At 42.2% G+C, this 18,386-nt stretch overlaps 1 protein-coding gene across 1 annotated transcript in view; it reads left to right on the top strand.

Moving 5' to 3' along the window:
• Positions 1 to 14,970, top strand: part of LOC116914632 (phosphatidylinositol 3,4,5-trisphosphate 3-phosphatase TPTE2-like) — a 91,812-nt gene extending 76,842 nt beyond the window's left edge. Inside the window, 3 exon segments of the mRNA XM_032919023.1 lie at positions 649 to 741; positions 13,279 to 13,349; positions 14,693 to 14,970. Of these exon segments, the coding sequence (XP_032774914.1) occupies positions 649 to 741; positions 13,279 to 13,349; positions 14,693 to 14,813 (285 nt within the window). The 3' untranslated portion in view covers positions 14,814 to 14,970.
• Positions 14,971 to 18,386: the final 3,416 nt, after the last annotated feature.

Here is an 18,386-nt window from a genome sequence, read left to right as displayed (position 1 = left end):
GCTGGTGTGCAAGCTAAGTGACATTACTCAAGATGGGCATAAAAGTGTGACGTTTGTGCAGGTGAGCTGTAATCTGGGGGACTCACCAAGCAAGGCTGATGTACAGGCTCTAACAGCAAGATTAGGCGTGGGGTTTAGAGATGGCATAGCTAGGTGATGTTCTGTGGCCTCTTACCAGACTAGGTCAGCACACGGAGAGGTAGGCCTGAGTGTTGGGAATGGTGTATGTGATTGAGGTTGGAAGGAACTCACCAGGATGGGTGGACAGGACGCAAAGGCTGCACAACCAGTGCTAGGCATGGGTTTGGAGATGGCATCCACAGTGCATTTTTTAAGGACTTTACCAACCATAGCAAAACCAGATGATGTCTATTCAGCGATAATGCTTTCTTAGTTAAGTTCTATTATATTTACTCCTGTGCCTTTCAACCATGTTCCATCATAGCCTTCAAGAGACGTAAGAGTTCATTTAAACAACTAGGTTACAATTTCATAAAAAGATTAACATCTACTTATATACCTGAAATGACTGGGCTGTGACATCAAGAAAACTTGATAATTTAGGATGCTTGAGAGAGTGAAAGTGGACTTCACCCTTGTACCTATTAGCTGAGCTTATAGTTCTGAATTTTGTATGTTTGTCCACAGATATTTCATGATGTTGAAACAGACAAAGTAATAATTAATGTGCTCAACTGTCCAGCTCTATATGATGATGTGAAAGTGAAATTTCTCTGTCCGGTAAGTAATCAAGATGTACCTTGTTCTTGTCGAGTCCTTTTTCTGTTCTTTTAGTGTTTTGAGACAGAGTCGTGTAGTCCAGGTTGGCTCGAAGCTTATCGTGTAACCCAAGCTAGCCTTAAACATGTGATCCTTCTGCCTCAGCCTCCCGAGTGCTAGAATTACAGGTTTGTGTCACCAAACATGACTCTTTCTAGTCTTAGTCTTTTGAATGATTTAGGGTTTGGGATTTCCTTTACCACAATTTCCAATAAAGAAAATGACAGACATCAGCCTATGGCCAGGAAACCAGAGGAAGCAACAAATCAAAACTGTAACATATATATATATATATATATATATTTTAATTTTTATTCATTTTTTGTAAGTTCTGTATAATAAACATTAATTTTTCAAATAAGATGAAAACAACTTGATTAAAAAAAACAAGAGTACCACAGAGTAGTAATTATTGTTTTGTATCTTTAAGCCCTTGTAACCACTGAGAGGTCAGGCCTGTCCTTCATCCCAGCACTCAGGTGGATCCCTGACTTTGACATCAGCCTGATCTGTAGAGTGAGTTCCAAAACAGCCAGGGATACACAGAGAAATCCTGTTTTGAAAACAAACAAACAAAAAGAAGGGGCATTAGGTTCAGGTATGCTAGGTCAGTAAGATGGAGATGATCACAGAACACAGAAGGTAATATCCAAGGCAGCTTTTTATTCCTTAAGGATCACAGAAAGAAGAGAGTAGTAGACCTCACAGGAAGGAAGCGATAGAGATATGAGGATCAAAGCTTTACTGAGATCCAGAGTGCAATGCAGGGCAGTGTATCAAATAGCTACGAAGCAAGCCAACTTCAATTCCATAGAGTCACACAGACAGTAACTTTCACATATACGCTAAAATAAAATGTGAAAAACACTTAATAAATAAAATACGAAAGAAATAAAATCAATGTAGATAGTTCCTCTACTCGTTGCTGACTTGAGAGTAGGGGGGTGGAGGGTTGGAAATCGGTGTCTTAACAATACTTTGAAAATGCATTGCCAAGAGGTAGAATTGCTATTCTCAGAATAACTTACTGAGGAAACACTCAACTGTCTTCCTCCATGCCGTAGGCTGTGCATTCCCACCAGCCACATACGAGGGACTCCAGTTCTCTGTACCTTCACTGGCAATGTTTTCTGTCATTTTAAATCATTGACACTAATGCGATTGAAGATGTTGTTGACTCTGTGACTGAGAGTCTTTTCATGTACTTGTTGAGCATCTCAGGACAAATATCTGTTCAAATCCCTTGAGTTTCTTACTGAGCTATCTTTTGTCCTTGAATTATAAAAGTTCTTTATTCTGACCATCAGAAATGTCTGCTCCAGTCACTGGAGTTTTTCTGGGATGTCTTTTGCCACGAACACTAGAAGGGCTTTATAGAAGACCTTCATCAGAGCACGAATTGTGGATATTTCTTCCCATTCTATGGTTTATCATTTCACTACTATAGTGATGCTCCTTTCCCCTTTTATTTTTGAGATTATAATTACATCATGTCTCCATTTCCTTTTCTCCATCCAAACACTCCTATATAGCCCTTCCTGCCCTTTCAAATGCATGGACTCTTTCTTCATTAATGGATGTTACATGCTGTACTCTGGCTGGTTGTGTGTGTCGACTTGACACAAGCTGGAGTTATCACAGAGAAAGGAGCCTCCCTTGAAGAAAGGCCTCCATGAGATCCAGCTGTAAGGCACTTTCTCAATTACCGATCAAGGGTGGGAGAGGTCATTGTGGGTGGGGCCATCCCTGGTAGTCCTCGGTTCTATAAGAAAGCAGACTGAGCAAACCAGGGGAAGCAAGGAAGTAAGTAACATCCCTCTATGGCCTCTGCATCATCTGTTGCTTCCTGACCTGCTTGAATTCCAGTCCTACCTTCCTTTGGGGATGAACAGCAATGTGGAAGTGTAAGCTGAATAAACCCTTTCCTCCCCCAACTTGCTTCTTGGTCATAATGTTTGTTCAGGAATAGAATCCTGACTAAGACAGATTAGTACCAGCATAGTGAAGTATTCCTTGTGACAACCTGGCTGTGTTTTAGGGAGGACTGTGGAAGGATTTTGGAACTTTGGGCTAGAAGAGCCATTGGGTAATAAGAGCTCTGTGGAATGTTCTGTAGGAGCTTGAAAGATAATGTTGAGAACAATGCAGAAGATGAAGGCCTGACTTGTGAAATTTCAGAAGGAAGACTTCTCAGGGCCATTGCTGTTTTGATTGTGAAGAGTCTATGGCTTTTGTTAGCTGGGGCTAAAGAATCAACTATGGTTAATAAGATACCAGAACTACTAAGACCAAAGCTTTGCATTACTAGGACTATTGATGCTGGTCAGCCGAAGCTAAGTAATAGAGGTGAATAAGAGGAGACCAGCATTCCTGAGGTCTTCTGGGAAGTGTTTTCTGAGAACACAAAGAAGCTGTGTTCCACAGATAGCCATGGTTGTACCTTATGCTGCAGCTGAACTCGGTAATGTGTAAGAGTCACCCAGGTGGTACTGGTTTTGAAGGCATGAAGGAGTCATGGAGAGCAGCTGAGGCTGGGCACTGTGAGAGGCCATGGAAGGCCATTAGTGAAGGTGCAGCCTGAGTTGCAGTTGATGGCCCAGGACTGAAGGGGCCTGGCACCATGAACAGAGCCTGTGAGAGGCTATTGGTGAAGCCTAGAAGCAGAGAAAGACTCCAGTGTGTTGTAGATATCTGTACCATTTGATGATCACCAAGAACAGCAGCTGCAGTGGAGGGGATCAACCTGAACTTAGAGTGCTACAGAGGGCAGAGCTGGAGAAGTGACACAAGCCCATGGAGGAGCCCAGAAGATCATGTGTGGATCCCAGACATTGGACAGTTAGAGTTTTATTTTGCTTTTGATTGTGACTGTGCCCTGATATTTTTCCCTCTTGATGTAAGAAAGTATTTTAGTGGAGCCCAGAGTTAAGAGACTTTGAATTGTAAAAAGACTTTGATTTTCAAAAGATTAGGTATTTTAAAGGGATTGAAATTTGAATATGAAATTTGTAAAGACTGTGGGACTTTAAAGTTACTTAGATCTTGGGAATGAATAAGAAAGTAAGGGTTGAGGCTTAATAGTGATGTGTTTGTGTTTGTGTCAAGTTGACAAGGGGGTCAATGGTACTGACTGGTTTTGTGTGTCAACTTGACAGAAGTTGGGAGTTATCACAGAGAAAGGAGCCTCCCTTGAGGAAATGCCTCCATGTGATCCAGCTGTAAGGCATTTTCTCAATCAGTGATCAAGGGTGGGAGGGCCCATTGTGGATGGTGCCATCCCTGGGCTGGTAGTCAGGTTCTGTAAGAAAGCAAGCTGAACAAGCCAGGGGAAGCAAGCCAGTAAGTAACATCCTTCCATGGCCTCTGCATCAGCTCCTGCTTCCTGACCTGCTTAAGTTTCAGTCCTGACTTCCTTTGGTGATGAACAGCAATGTGGAAGTGTAAGCTGAATAAACCCTTTCCTCCCCAACTTTCTTCTTGGTCGTGATTCATGTGCAGGAATAGAAACCCTAAGACATACACATATATGTATACTTACATACATATAAATTCCTAAATATAACCTTCTCAGTCTATATGATGTTCATTGTATTCATGTTTTCAAGGCTGTTAATATTAAATAACCAATTAGACCAGTCTTCCCTTCTCATCTCCACATTCTTTGCTTGCCTATGGGTCCTTGTGCAGGGTTCAAGCCACCTTTACTTCCCCTCAACCATATTGACAGTCTATTGTCTTTGCTCAGATCATGTTGGTGCAAGTTTACGGGTGTAGCTCTTAAGAGTACTAGGGAAAGCAATCTTTTTTTTTTCTGTTCTTTTTTATGTATTTTTATTGGATATTTTATTTATTTGCATTTTAAGTGTTATCCCCTTTCCGGGTTTCCAGAGGGGAACCCATCCCCATCCCCCTGCTTCTATGAGGGTGCTCCCCCACCCACGCACCCACTCCTGCATCACTGACCTAGCATTCCCCTACACTGGGGCACCAATTCTTCACAGGGCCTCTCTGCCCATCGATGCTAGATAAGGCCATCCTCTGCTACATATGCAGCTGAAGCCATGGGTCCCTTCGTGTGTACTCATTGGTTGGTGGTTTAGTCACTGGGGGATCTGGTTGATTGATATTGTTGTTCTTCCTATGGGGCTGCAAAACCCTTCAGCTCCTTCAGTCTTTCCCCTAACTCCTCTATTGGGGTCCCCATGCTCAGTCGGATGATTGACTGCAAGCATCCGTATCTGTTTTGGTCAGGCTCTGGCAGAGACTCTCAGGAGACTACTATATCAGGCTCCTGTCAGGAAGCACTTCTTGGAATCAGCAATAGTGTCTGGGTCTGGTGTCTATATGTGGGATGGATCCCCAGGTGGGGCAGTCTCTGATGGCCTTTCCTTCAGTCTCTGCTCCACTCTTTGTCCCTGTATTCCCTTTTGACAGGAGAAATTTTGGATTAAAATATTGGAGATGGGTGAGTGGCCCCATTCCTCAATCATGGGCCATGCCTTACCTACCAGTTCTCTTTCCCCTTTATTGGGCATTTCAGCTAATGTCATCACCATTGGGTCCTGGGAGCCTCTTGCTATCCTGGCGTCTAGGATTGGCTGGGGGCTACCCCCAGTTCCCTATGCCACACCTCTGTTCAAATTCCTGACCCTCCATATATCATCCATATTTCCTCCCCCTCCCCCTCACCTCTACCTCCCAAGTCCCTCCCACCCTCTACCTCCTGTGATTATTTTGTTCTTTCTTCTAAGTAAGACTGAAGCATCCACATTTTGGTCTTCCTTCTTGAGATTCATATGGACTGTGAATTGTATCTTTGCTAATATCAGTGAGTACATACCTAATGTGTGTTTTGTGATTGGGTTACCTCACTCAGGATGATATTTTCTAGTTCCATCCATTTGCCTAAGAATTTCATGAAGTCATTATTTTTAATAGCTGAGACTAGTAGTCCATTCTATAAATGTACCACATTTTCTGTATCCATTCCTCTGTTGAGGGACATCTGGGTTCTTTCCAGCTTCTGGCTATTATAAATAAAGCTGCTATGAACATAGTGGAGAATGTGTCCTTGTTATATTTTAGAGCATCTTTTGAGTAAATGCCCAGGAGTGGTATAGCTGGGTAATCAGCTATGTCCAATTTTCTGAGGAACTGCCAGACAAATTTCCAGAAAGGTTGTACCAGCTTGCAATCCCACCAACAATGGAGGAGTGTTCCTCTTTCTCCATATCCTCACCAGCATCTGCTATCACCTGAGATTTTGATGTTGGCCATTCTGACTGGTGTGGAATCTCAGGGTTTTGATTTGCATTTCCCTGATGACTAAGGATGTTGAACATTTCTTTAGGTGCTTCTCAGCCATTCGATTTTCCTCAGTTGAGAATTCTTTGTTTAGCTCTGTACCCCATTTTTAATAGGGTTATTTGGGTCTCTGGAGTCTAACTTCTTGAGTTCTTTGTTTCTGAATATTGGATATTAGCCCTCTATCAGATTTAGTATTGGTAAAGATCTTTTCCTAGTCTGTTGGTTGTCGGTTTTGTCCTTTTGACAGTGTCCTTTTCCTTACAGAAGATTTTCAATTTTATGAGATCCCATTTATTGATTGTTGATCTTAGAGCATAAGCCACTGGTGTTCTGTTCAGGAAATTTTCCCCTGTGCCCATGTGTTTGAGGCTCTTCCACACTTTCTCTTCTATTAGATCCAATGTCTCTGGTTTTATGTGGAGGTCCTTGATCCACCTGGACATGTTAAAAATGCTGGGGGGAGGGGTACTTTTTTAACAGAGGGTGGTTTTAGCTCCTTTGAAAAAGCACTAGTGACCATAAATGTGTGGGTTCATTTCTGGGTCTTCAATTCTATTCCACTGGTCTATCTGCCTGTCTCTGTACCAATACCATGCAGTTTTTATCTCTATTGCTCTGTAATACTGCTTGAGGCAAGAGATGGTGATTCCCCCAGAAGTTCGTTTATTGTTGAGGAAAGTTTTCTCTGTCCTGGGTTTTTTGTTATTCCAAATGAATTTGAGAATTGGTCTTTCTAGCTCTATGAAGAATTGAGTTGGAATTTTGATGGTGATTGCATTGATTCTGTATATTTCTTTTGGCAAAGTGGCCATTTTTACTACATTAATCCTGTCAATCCATGAGCATGGGAGGTCTTTCCATCTTCTGAGATCTTCTTCAGGGACTTGAAGTTCTTGTCCTACAGATCTTTCACTTGGTTGGTTAGAGTCACAGTGAGGTATTTTATGTAATTTGTGACTATTGTGAAGGGTGTCATTCCCCTAATTTCTTTCTCAGCCTGTTTATCCTTTGAGTAGAGGGGGGCTACTGATTTGTTTAATTTTTTTATCCAGCTACTTTGCTGAAGTTACTTATCAGGTGTACAAATTCTTTGGTGGTACCTGGTATCTGTCTAGAAAATTATCCATTTCATCCAGATTTTCCAGTTTTATTGAAATAGGCTTTTGTAGTAGGATCTGGTGATTTTTTTTAATTTCCTCAGTTTCTATAGTTCTGTCTCCCTTTTCATTTCTGATTTTGTTAATTGGGATACTCTCTGTGTACCCTCTGGTTAGTCTGACTAAGGGTTTATCTATCTTGTTGATTTTTTTTCAAAGAACCAGCTCCTGGTTTTCTTGATTCTTTGTATAATTCTTTGTTTCTAATTGGTTGATTTCAGCCCCGAGTTTGATTATTTGCTGCTGTCTTCTCCTCTTGGTATATTTGCTTCTTTTTGTTCAGGTGTGCTGTCAAGCTGCTAATGTATGTTCTCTCGTTTCTTTCTTTCTTTTTATTTTTATTTTTTGAGGCACTCAGTGCTATGAGTTTTCCTCTTATCACTGCTTTCATTTATTCGATAATTTGGGGTATGTTGTACCTTCATTTTCATTAAATTCTAAAGTCTTTAATTTTTTCCTTTATTTCTTCTCTGACCAAGTTATTGTTGAATAGAGAGTTGTTCAGCTTCCATGTGTATGTGGGCTTTCTGTTGCTTTTGTTGTTATTGAAGACCAGCCTTAGTATGTGGTGATCTGATAGGATGCAAGGGATTATTTCAATCTTCTTGTATCTGTTGAGGCTTGATTTGTGACCAATTATATGGTCAATTTTGGAGAAGGTAGCATGAGGTGCTGAGAAGAAGATATATTCTTTAGGATGAAATGTTCTATAAATATCTGTTAAATCCATTTGGTTCATAACTTCTGTTAGTTTCACTAGTCTCTGTTTAGTTTCTGTTTCTATGATCTTGCCATTTGTGAGAGTGGGGTGTTGAAGTCTCTCACTATTATTGTGTGAGGTACAATGTGTGCTTTGAACTTTAGTAAAGTTTCTTTTATGAATGATGGTACCTTTGCATTGGGAGCTTAGATGTTCAGAATTGAGAGCTCATCTTGGTAGATTTTTCCTTTGAGTATAAAGTGTCCTTCCTCATCTTTTTTGATAACTTTTTGTTGAAAGTTGATTTTACTCAATATTTATCCCAGTTTGTTTCTTCAGACCATTTGCTTGGAAAAATTTTATCCAGCCTTTTACTTTGAAGTTGTGTCTGTCTTTGTCACTGAGGTGAGTTTCCTGCGTGCAGCAAAATGCTGGGTCCTATTTACATATCTAGTCTATTTGTCTATGTCTTTTTATTGGGTAATTAAGTCCATTGATATTAAGAGATATTGAGGATAAGTGATTGTTGCTTCCTGTTATTTTTGTTGTTAGAGGTGGAGTTATGTTTGTATGGCTATCTTCTTTTGGGTTTGTTGAAAGAAGATTAATTTCTTGCTTTTTCTTGGATGTAGTTTCCCTCCTTTCATTGGAGTTTTCCATGTATTATCCTTTGTAGGGCTGGATTTGTGGAAAGATATTGTTTAAATTTGGTTTTGTCATGGAATATCTTGGTTTCTCCATCTATGTTAATTGAGAGTTTTGTTAGGTATAGTAGCCTAGGCTGGCATTTGTATTCTCTTAGGGTCTGTATGACATCTGCCCAGGATCTTCTTTTAGAGTCTCTGTTGAGAAGTCTGCTGTAATTCTAATCGGCCTTTATGTTACTTGACCTTTTCCCCTTACTGCTTTTAATATTCTTTGTTTTGTGCATTTGGTGTTTTGATTATTATGTGATGGGAGGAGTTTCTTTTCTGGTCCAATCTATTTGGAGTTCTGTAGGCTTCTTATGTTTATAGTCATCTCTTTCTTTAGGTTAAGGAAGTTTCCTTCTTTAGTTTTGTTGAAGATATTTACTGGCTCTGTGTTGGGAATCTTTGCTCTCTTCTATACCTATTATCCTTAGGTTTGGTTTTCTCATTGTGTCCCAGATTTCCTGGATGTTTGGGGTTAGGAGCTTTTTGCATTTTGCATTTTCTTTGACTGTTGTGTCACTGTTTTCTATGGTGTCTTCTTCCCCTGAGATTCTTCTACCTCTTGAATTCTGTTGGTGATGCTTGCATCTGTGACTCCTAATCTCTTTCTTAGGTTTCTCGATCTCCAGGGTTGTCTTCCTTTGTGGTTTCTTTATTGTTTCTATTTCCATTTTTAGGTCCTGGATGGTTTTGCTCAATTCCTTCACCAGTTTGATTGTGTTTTCCTGTATTTCTTTATGGGATTTATGTGTTTCTTCTTTAAGGGCTTCTACCTATTTACCTGTGTTCTCCTGTATTTCTTTTTTTTTTTTTTTTTTTTTTTTGGTTAGTTTTTTTTTGAGCTGGGGATCGAACCCAGGGCCTTGCGCTTCTAGGCAAGCACTCTACCATTGAGCTAAATCCCCAACCCCTCTCCTGTATTTCTTTAAGGAAGTTATTTATGTCCCTTTTAAAGTCCTCTATCATCATCATGAGATGTGATTTTTAAATCAGAATCTTGCTTTTCCAGTGAGTTGGGGTATTCAGGGCTAGCTGTGGTGGGAGAACTAGGTTCTGATGATGCCGAGTAGCCTTGGTTTCTGTTGCTTATGTTCTTGCACTTGCCTCTCAACATCTGGTTATCTCGTGTTATCTGTTCTTTGGTGTCTCTGACTATAGCTTGTCCCTCCTGTGAACCTGTGATCTTAAGTGTGTTAACACTCCTGGGAGACCAGTTCTCTCCAGGTTGTTTTGGATTTTGGAGAGCTGTGGCACTGGGTTAGCTCCAGGGCACAGATAGAAACCAGAAGGATCCTCTCCCTGGCTACTCCAACGTTCCTGTGTCCTGTGGGCTCTGGGTGGGTCCCACTCGGAGCAGTAGTTGTGGTCTCAAGTGTGTCAGCACTCCTGGGAGACCAGCTCTCTCCAGGCAGGATTGGGCTGTGGAGATCTGTGGCACAGGGTTAGCTCCAGGGCACAGATTGAAAGGAAGGGGAAAGCAATCTTAAAGGAAACTCCCTGATCCTCAGGCTCTCAATGACCTTCCACCCCCCTCTTCTGCTATATTCCCTGAGCCTTAGGTGGGGTGGTTACTTGTAGATGTATCTGCTGGAACTGGGCTCTACAACTCTGTATTCTGATTGTTTGTGGTTTTCCATAATGGCCTTCGTATGTTGCAAATTGAAATTTCTCCCATGTGGGGTGAGAACTGCACTTATCTGTGGGTATAAGGATGTTCGTTTAGAATGTAGGTAGGAATTGTGCTGATTTGGCAAAGTAGTGGATGAAGTTCCCTTTTAAGATCCATGACTTCACTAGCCCTGATTGGTTGGCCAGGTTTCCAGTACCTGTTGTGATTTCTCTACGGCTGAGTGGGTCTAAGCCCAATTAGAGAACCGTTGGCTACCAGCCGTATGTGCCACTGCTTCATCCTCCGTATTGCTTGCCGCTCTAGTTGCTTTTGTGGTTCATTGGCTTTGTAGGTGGGTAGAACCTTATTCTTTTATTCCTACAGCTCTGTAATATATCTAAAATGTTGATTGTCTTCCTCCTTTAGAAGCTTGGACGATGCTTTCTGGTACCATGAATGCTAGTTCTCAGAGAGTGGGTATTCAGGTCAGTCCCAGCTCCAGTGGCCTCTGTGTCTATATGGTGTCTTCAGCCAATACCTTCCACCTCTTGGGTCGAAACAATGGTCAATAGCATTGGCCTGTAATGTTTTAGGAGTCTCTTGGACAACTCAAAAGAGGGTTATCTGTACCTGATGTTATGGGTTTGGGTAGATGATTTTTAGCCCTTGGAAGTAACCAAAAATGACAAATTTTTATTTAAACTATATATGTATTTTTATACACAGAATTATGTGTATTATAGGTTGGTAACACATATAGTATACAATATATACATATAATTATGTGTATTATATGTATTTTTTTTTCCGGAGCTGGGGACTGAACCCAGGGCCTTGCGCTTGCTAGGCAAGTGCTCTACCACTGAGCTAAATCCCCAACCCCGTATTATATGTATTTTATAGTTTGGTAATAGTATGGTTGTTTATGACTTTCTCAGACATAACTCTTTTACCCTCCCCTCTCCTAATTCTGTATTTATCTCCCTTCACTGCCCTGATTAGAACCCTCCTGCTTTCCCACTTCCCCTTTGGATCACTTGTACCCTGATATTCCCTTCTCTGTTGCCTCTCAACCTCTCTACCCAGATAACGATCCTTTTACTTTCCTCGTTTCTGCAGTTACCCCTGGATATATACTCACAGTTGAAGATTTGGAACAAGGGATCTCAGAGAAGGGAGAACATATGATGTTTCTCTTTCTGGGTCTGGGTCACTCAACATGATCTTTGCTAGCTCCATCCATTTACCTGCAAAGTTCATGACTTCAGTTTCTTAACAGCTGAATAGAATTCCATGGTGGATATGGGCCACATTTTCATTGTCCATTTATCGGTGGAAGCACATTTAGGATGTCTCCGTTTCCTACCCACTGTAAGGAGAGTTATCAGCGAATGGGACTGAGCCGAGTAACTGATGTGATGGATACTGTAGTGTGCTGGACAGTCCCTGAGTACATGCCAAGGAGCTGTAGCTGGGTCCTGTGGTCGATTAACTTTTAGTTTTCTTAGAATTCTCCACACCAGTTTCCATAGTTCCTGTACCAGTTTGCAATATCCCACCTTGCTGATCTTGCCCGTTCTTACTAGGATAAGATGAAATCTCACAGTTGCTTTGATTTGTATTTCCCTAAATGCTAGGGATGATAAATATTGTGGGGGACATTTCCTATCCATTCCCCCACACACACACACACATCTTTTGAGAACATTGTTCAGTTCTATTTTTCAAATAATTATTATTATTATTACTAATAATAATAATAGTTGAGTTCTTTATATTTTCTGGATATTAATTCCCAACAGATGTAGCTGGCAAAGGTTCTCTCCAGTGCTGTGGCCTTCCTCTTCATCCACTTGTTTCTTTAGCTGTGTGGCAGCTTTCGGTTTTAATGAAGTCCCACTTGTCAGTTGTTGGCCTTAATTCCTAGGCCCACAGTCCTGTTCAGAAGATCCTTCCCTATGTGGGGGATTGTGTTGCCCATGTTTTCTTCCAGCACATTCGGCATTTCAGGTTTCATGTGTAAGTCTTCATTCCATTTGGCACTAATTTTTGTGCCCGATAGTACAGTTCTAAGTTCATTCTTCTGTATGCGGACACACAGTTTGCCCAGCACCATTTGTTGAAGATGCTGTCTTTTCTCCAGCTTTTTTGATCTTGGCATCTCTGTCAAATATTAAGTGGCCGAAGTTCCTGTACTCATGTCTGAGTCTTTGATGTGGTTCTGTTGGCCTACATGTCTATAACTTTTAAAAATGATTATTTTTATGGCTCTGTAATATATCTAAAATCTGGAATGGTAATCTCTTCCCCTCAGGATGGTTCTGGCTATCCAAAGTCTTTGTGACCCCATATGAATTTTAGGGTTTTTTTCCCCCTATTTCTGTGAAGAATGAGATGGGAATTTTGATTAAAAGGTGACTAAGAGCAACAGTAATAACCTACATTGCTGCCTGGGGAGTCTCAAGGTCTCCCTGACCAATAATCTGAAATGAAGCATTTTCTCACACGTAGCACTGGGGTTTTTTTAGTCTATTGCTCTGGGGTAAAATACTATCAGCATAACTTCATTTAAACTATATATGAAAATGTATAATACATATTTATATGTACCATATGTAAATTTAGGCTAATAAAAATTATTCCTTACAGCCTTTTCAAACACTGTCATTTTAATACATAATACATAAAAGTTACATTTTAATGAAGTTCAATTTCCCTATTTTTCTTTTGCCTTACTGCACTATATTTGAGATTGACATTTTAATTGAAAAATACCAGCTAATCAACATATTTGTAGCATGTAAATACCTATCCTGAACATTCTTAACACCAAGAGAAAGCAGCCTTGTCTTGGAACCTTCCTTGTGTCTTGAGTGTATCATTACAAACTCTGAAGTGCTGCGTTTTTAATGGATGTGGTTGCTCCGTGTGTATTAACAGGAATAAGAGATTTTAAACTCATTGGACTCAGTGGTTCTGTGTATCAGTTTTATGATGAAACTAACTTTTTTCTTTAACCATCTCTTTTTTTAGAATCTTCCTAAATACTATGATGACTGCCCCTTTTTCTTTTGGTTTCATACATCTTTTATTCGAAATAACAGGTAGGATATTTTGTAATCCGACAGAAACAGCTTAATGTGTCATGTGTTAAGACAGGGATTATGCCAGGTTCAACTTCCCCCCTCCCCCATGGACCTCATTCCCAGTAGCTGCTCTCACCACCACCCAGCCCACCTCACCTGAGACATTTTGTAACCTGGTGAGGGTTATTTTTTAAATACGGCTCCTTGTTGAACCTCAGCGCTGTGCTAACCACAAGCTCTGAGCCCTTGGATTACAAGTTAAAGTGTAGTATACTCAGGTCTTGACGTGACAGTACATTCCTTCCAAGGAAATTTAATACGCATCTGCCCAATGCCTTGAGTTTGACAAGGCGGACCTCAAGGAATAAGTGTTGGTTAGCTGGCACCCACCGACCAAATTCCATGTGTGACCCCCGAGGTGTGCGCAGGTCAGAAGCTGATTGACACGCCTAACATCTAGGACAGGAGTTAGGCAGCATAGGCATTGGTGAAGTCACCTAAAGTCATTCCTGTGGCAGTTTTCCTCTTAAATGTGATTAGAAAATCATTTATTAGAAACTGAATTGGAAATCCTTATTAAAAAATAATCTTGTTGTAATGAGAAGGGGGAGGCAGGGACAGACACGTTGACAGACAGACAGACAGACAGACAGACAGACAGACAGACAGAATGAGAATCCACTATGTCCTCACCTTCTCTTCAAGCTGCCCAAGACTGGATAACGAGTCAAGGCTTGTAAGACACTAGTGGCCCACAGACTCGCAATGCGCTCATACTTAGATGCGTAGAAGCAACCCTGGATTTGATGGAGATTTTTACCACTTATTGCTGAGTGTGCAAGCCTTTGAGTCATGAGTCTTTGACAGCCAGCTGGTACTCGGGTGCTAGTTCTCAAGAGTGATTTTTGCTAAAGGATGACTTTGTTCTTCATGGTCAATGTTAATATAGAAGCAAAGCTGGATCGTTTTTAATGCTCACTTTTATATGAGATTCTAAATGTTCGCACTGTTTAATTTGCATATGAGCATGATGTTTATATAGTAGAGGTGGCTGTTTAGCCAAAACACCAACTTTTCCACCTAGAGCAGAAGCGGTATTTTATTACTGGGTTTCATTAGACATCTCTGGAGTATTTCTCACTTGTAGAAATATCAATAAGGGAATGCTGGAAGCATCAGCAACGTGTCCTTACTAAGGTATTTTGTATCTTGAAGAATTGCAAGGAGCCAGCTGACACACAGAATAGGGACTGAGGCCCTGATCAGTAGTGGTCTCTTCTGACATGCCAAAATGGGTAATCTATTGCATGCCTTTCTGTCAGCCCTAAAAGAAAGTGTAATGGGTTTTCTCCTGTCTTTAGGCTTTATCTACCAAGAAGCGAATTGGATAATACCCATAAACAAAAAACATGGAAAATTTATGGTCCAAAGTTTGCAGTCCAGGTGTATTTTGAGGAGGTAAACTCCACGGTTATGTACTAGCTGTTGAATAAGTGCCGCTCCCCTTCTTGGATAGAATTATGTTCCAGATCCGTGCTACATAGTCATGTCTTCTAACCTATGTTTTTGATGGTATGTCCGTATTTTATATATATGTGAGTGTATATGCATGTACATATGTTTCTGGGAAATATATTAAATGTATACAGGAAAATTACATCAACTGTCATGTTTTCTTTTGAAGGCATATACAGTAACAATACAGCCTTTCTCTTTTTGAGAGATGGTTGTACTATATAACCTTTGCTAGCCTGGAATTCACTATGTAGGCCAGATGTGAACTCACAAAAGTCCACCTGCCTGAATCCTGGGATTACAGACCTGTACCACCATGCCTGGCTGTCTTTGTACTGTTTGGAATACGCAGTACCCGGGAGTATTAGGTATCATTTTGAAGAACTTTGAAGTAACAAAAGAGAGCTATATAAAAATTGTGTTCCCACAAAGCACACATACTTACATATTTCTGAACAAGTATTCTCTGTTTTATATTTGCGATTTGCTTCTACTAGATTCCCAGATTGCTCAGATATAGCTGATCGGCGGCAACGCCAAAGTTTTTGCTTTGCTTTGATATTTCTTTTACCTGCATACTTGTGCCTAGCATGTACTTGTGCATGGGTGTGCATGTGCCATGGAGCACACATAGCCAGCAGAGGGTAACTGTGGCAGACTGTTCTCTCCCTCCATCAGATGGGCTCTGAGATCAAACCCAGGTTGAGCATCAAGCACCTTTACCCACTGAGCCGTCTCCCCAGTTGAGCAAAACCAATGTTTTAAACCCAGAGAAGGAAAAAAAACAAACAAAACTTCTAGGCCCTCACTGCTACCTCCTTTTCCTCTTTCTCTAGCAATGCATGTAGCAGACATGACAAACTCCCTTTACTACACACACAGGAAGGATGGAAAGACACGAGTGAGCTTGAAAAGCGAAGCCCTGGTGGTTCCCGCTCGTGTGTAACAGTAAATGAAGCCCAAGGAAGCCGCGTGGCCGACGCGGATTGAAATTCATTGCTAACGATGCAGGCCAGGATGAATTCATCTGGAAGTGAACAGTAGCAGCTAGGAAAACACTCTGCTTGCTGTCACGCCAGAGACACCACCTAAGAAATGTCAATAGGTAATTCCATCATTATGCAAAGACCATAGAGTGACTGACCATAAAGTAATGACAGCTACTGAACAATATACCCTACAGGACCACAGATCCACTGCCCACTGGCAGAAATAACACTATGCAGGAGGCGGCTGTGTAACTCCTGAAACATCGCATTCTGTAGAAATCGCTCTAAAAACAATAGTCCGAGAAAATAAAACGGGTTTGGGGCAGATCACTGCGGTCAAGCAACTGGGCATAGTCTGTACACATCACTTACACCTGTCCGGACACTGGGTTAGCAGCTCAGAGGTGTGGAAGGTGGGACTGTGTATTTCGTTTTGAAGGGAAAAGAACATGAATAAGGGTGTGACTGCCTTGGGTGTGACTGGGACTCTGAGTATCCCTGGGAATGGGAGGGCAGCAGTCTGAGAGAGCTGGCAGGGGGGCTTTGCCCCCTCTTTCTTGCCATCCTCTAAACATCCCCAAAGATCCTGGTCCTGTCCTCCCCTAGTCTGGCTTTTCTCTAAGGAAAAACACTCTCCACATTATTGCTACTATCTCCCATAATTCCAGCTATGGAAACACGCGCTGGGGCAGGAGGGCTGCACATGACTACGTTTAATTTGCGAGCGGCATGACCATGGGCAGATTCCATGACAGGCTGGCCTTTTAGCTTGTCACACTGGGAACAAGGACAGAAGAAAACTTCAATTTTAGCCTAGTGATGGTGGTACACCTTTAATCCCAGCACTCAGGAGGCAGAGGCAGGCAGATCTCATATGAGTTTGAGGCCAGCCTGGTCTACATAGTGAGTTCTAGATCAGCCAGGGCTACACCGAGAGACCCTGTCTTGAAAAATAAACCAATAAACAAAAGTGTTCTTTGAGAAGAGGTAATGTTGAGGTTTCTCTCATTCCAGACTCATTGAAACCTCTGACAGTTAAAGATTTCCATGCTATTCTGGTTTTGTAGGAAATTTCTTTAGGCCTCTTAGTGTTTTGCTGTCCTGGACACCCAAGTGATTAGTTCTTAGAACAAACTGAGAAACTCACTCACAGTACAGCTGAATGATGTTACCTGCCTTAGAACTTACCAACCTGACATGAGATTATCCCAATTGCAAAGCATTTGGGGCAGAAGAGTTTGGGGCAGGGTGTCACACACTTGCAGTCAGCATTCGGGAGGTCGAGGAGAGAAGGTCACCTTCAGTTCAAGGTCATCCTGTGCTTCGTAGTGAGTGCCAGGCCAGTCTGAGCTAGAGTGAGACCCGGTCTCAAAAACCATCAAAATTTTTTTTCCTAAACTTAAAACAAGCACTTTATTTCTAAAAAGTAGCTACAATGAGGGGTGAGCAGGGTGGGGGCTGAGGAGGGGAGTGGTCTGAGCAGGGCGGGGGTGGGGAGGGGCGGGGGCTGAGCAGGGCGGGGCTGAGCAGGGGAGTGGGCTGGAGGGAGTGGGCTGAGCAGGGGGCTGAGCAGGGGTGGGCTGAGCAGGGCCCGGGCAGGGGGCTGAGCAGGGCGGGCTGAGCAGAGTGGGGGGCTGAGCAGGGCGGGGCTGAGCAGGGGAGGGGCTGCGGAGGGGAGTGGGCTGAGCAGGGCAGGGGGCTGAGCAGGGCAGGGGACTGAGCAGGGCAGGGGTGGGGGGGTGGGGGGTGGGGAGGTCACTTAGTAAAGTGCCTGCTGAGCAAGCGTGAGGACCTGAGTCCAGATCTTAGCACCTGTGCAAAAGCTGGACACAGCGCACGCCTGCAGCCCCAGCACTGGGGGACCAAAGGCAGATCTCAAGGGTTCACTGCTTTTCCAGTCCACTCAGCCAGCTCCAGACCCAGTGAGACCCCCGTCTCAAAAAACCCTAAAGCTGAACCCCAAGTGAACGTGATTCTTGGGGGGAGGGCGGTAATGGGGGGAGGATGGGGAGGGGAACACCCATATAGAATGGGAGGGGGAGGGGCTAGGGGGATGTTGGCATGGAAACCGGGAAAGGGAGTAACATTTGAAATGTAAATAAGAAATATCTAATTTAATAAAGATGGAAGAAAAAAAGATAAATACAGATAATATAAAAGATGTTAAAAAAAAAAAAAAAAAAAAAACCTAAGGCTGACTTGAGTAACCCCAGACAGTTGGCCAGATTTCCAGCACCAGGCAAGGTATCCCTCTTGTTGAGTAGGCAATATATCCAATTAAAGAGTTGTTGATTATCACCTAAGTATGTGTTCCACGGAGGCTCTGTGAGGGTTATCATGCTACACTGAAGTCACTCGCCTTGGAGGAAAACCTACGATTACTAAAGCAGCATAATCTAACTACAGTCTGAACATTAGTCTTTCTACACAGGTAAGTGCAGTCCTCACCTCTCACCAAGGAAACCTCTTTACAACAGACAGAGACCACGCAGACAGCCATAACTGACCACACTACAGAGTTATGGGGCCGTCTCAGCAGATACGTCTACAA

Source organism: Rattus rattus, chromosome 13 (genome assembly GCF_011064425.1).
Source record: "Rattus rattus isolate New Zealand chromosome 13, Rrattus_CSIRO_v1, whole genome shotgun sequence".
Taxonomy (NCBI): Eukaryota; Metazoa; Chordata; class Mammalia; order Rodentia; family Muridae; genus Rattus; species Rattus rattus.
Note: the sequence above shows the minus strand (reverse complement) of the source record. Positions and strands in the feature narration are given on the sequence as shown.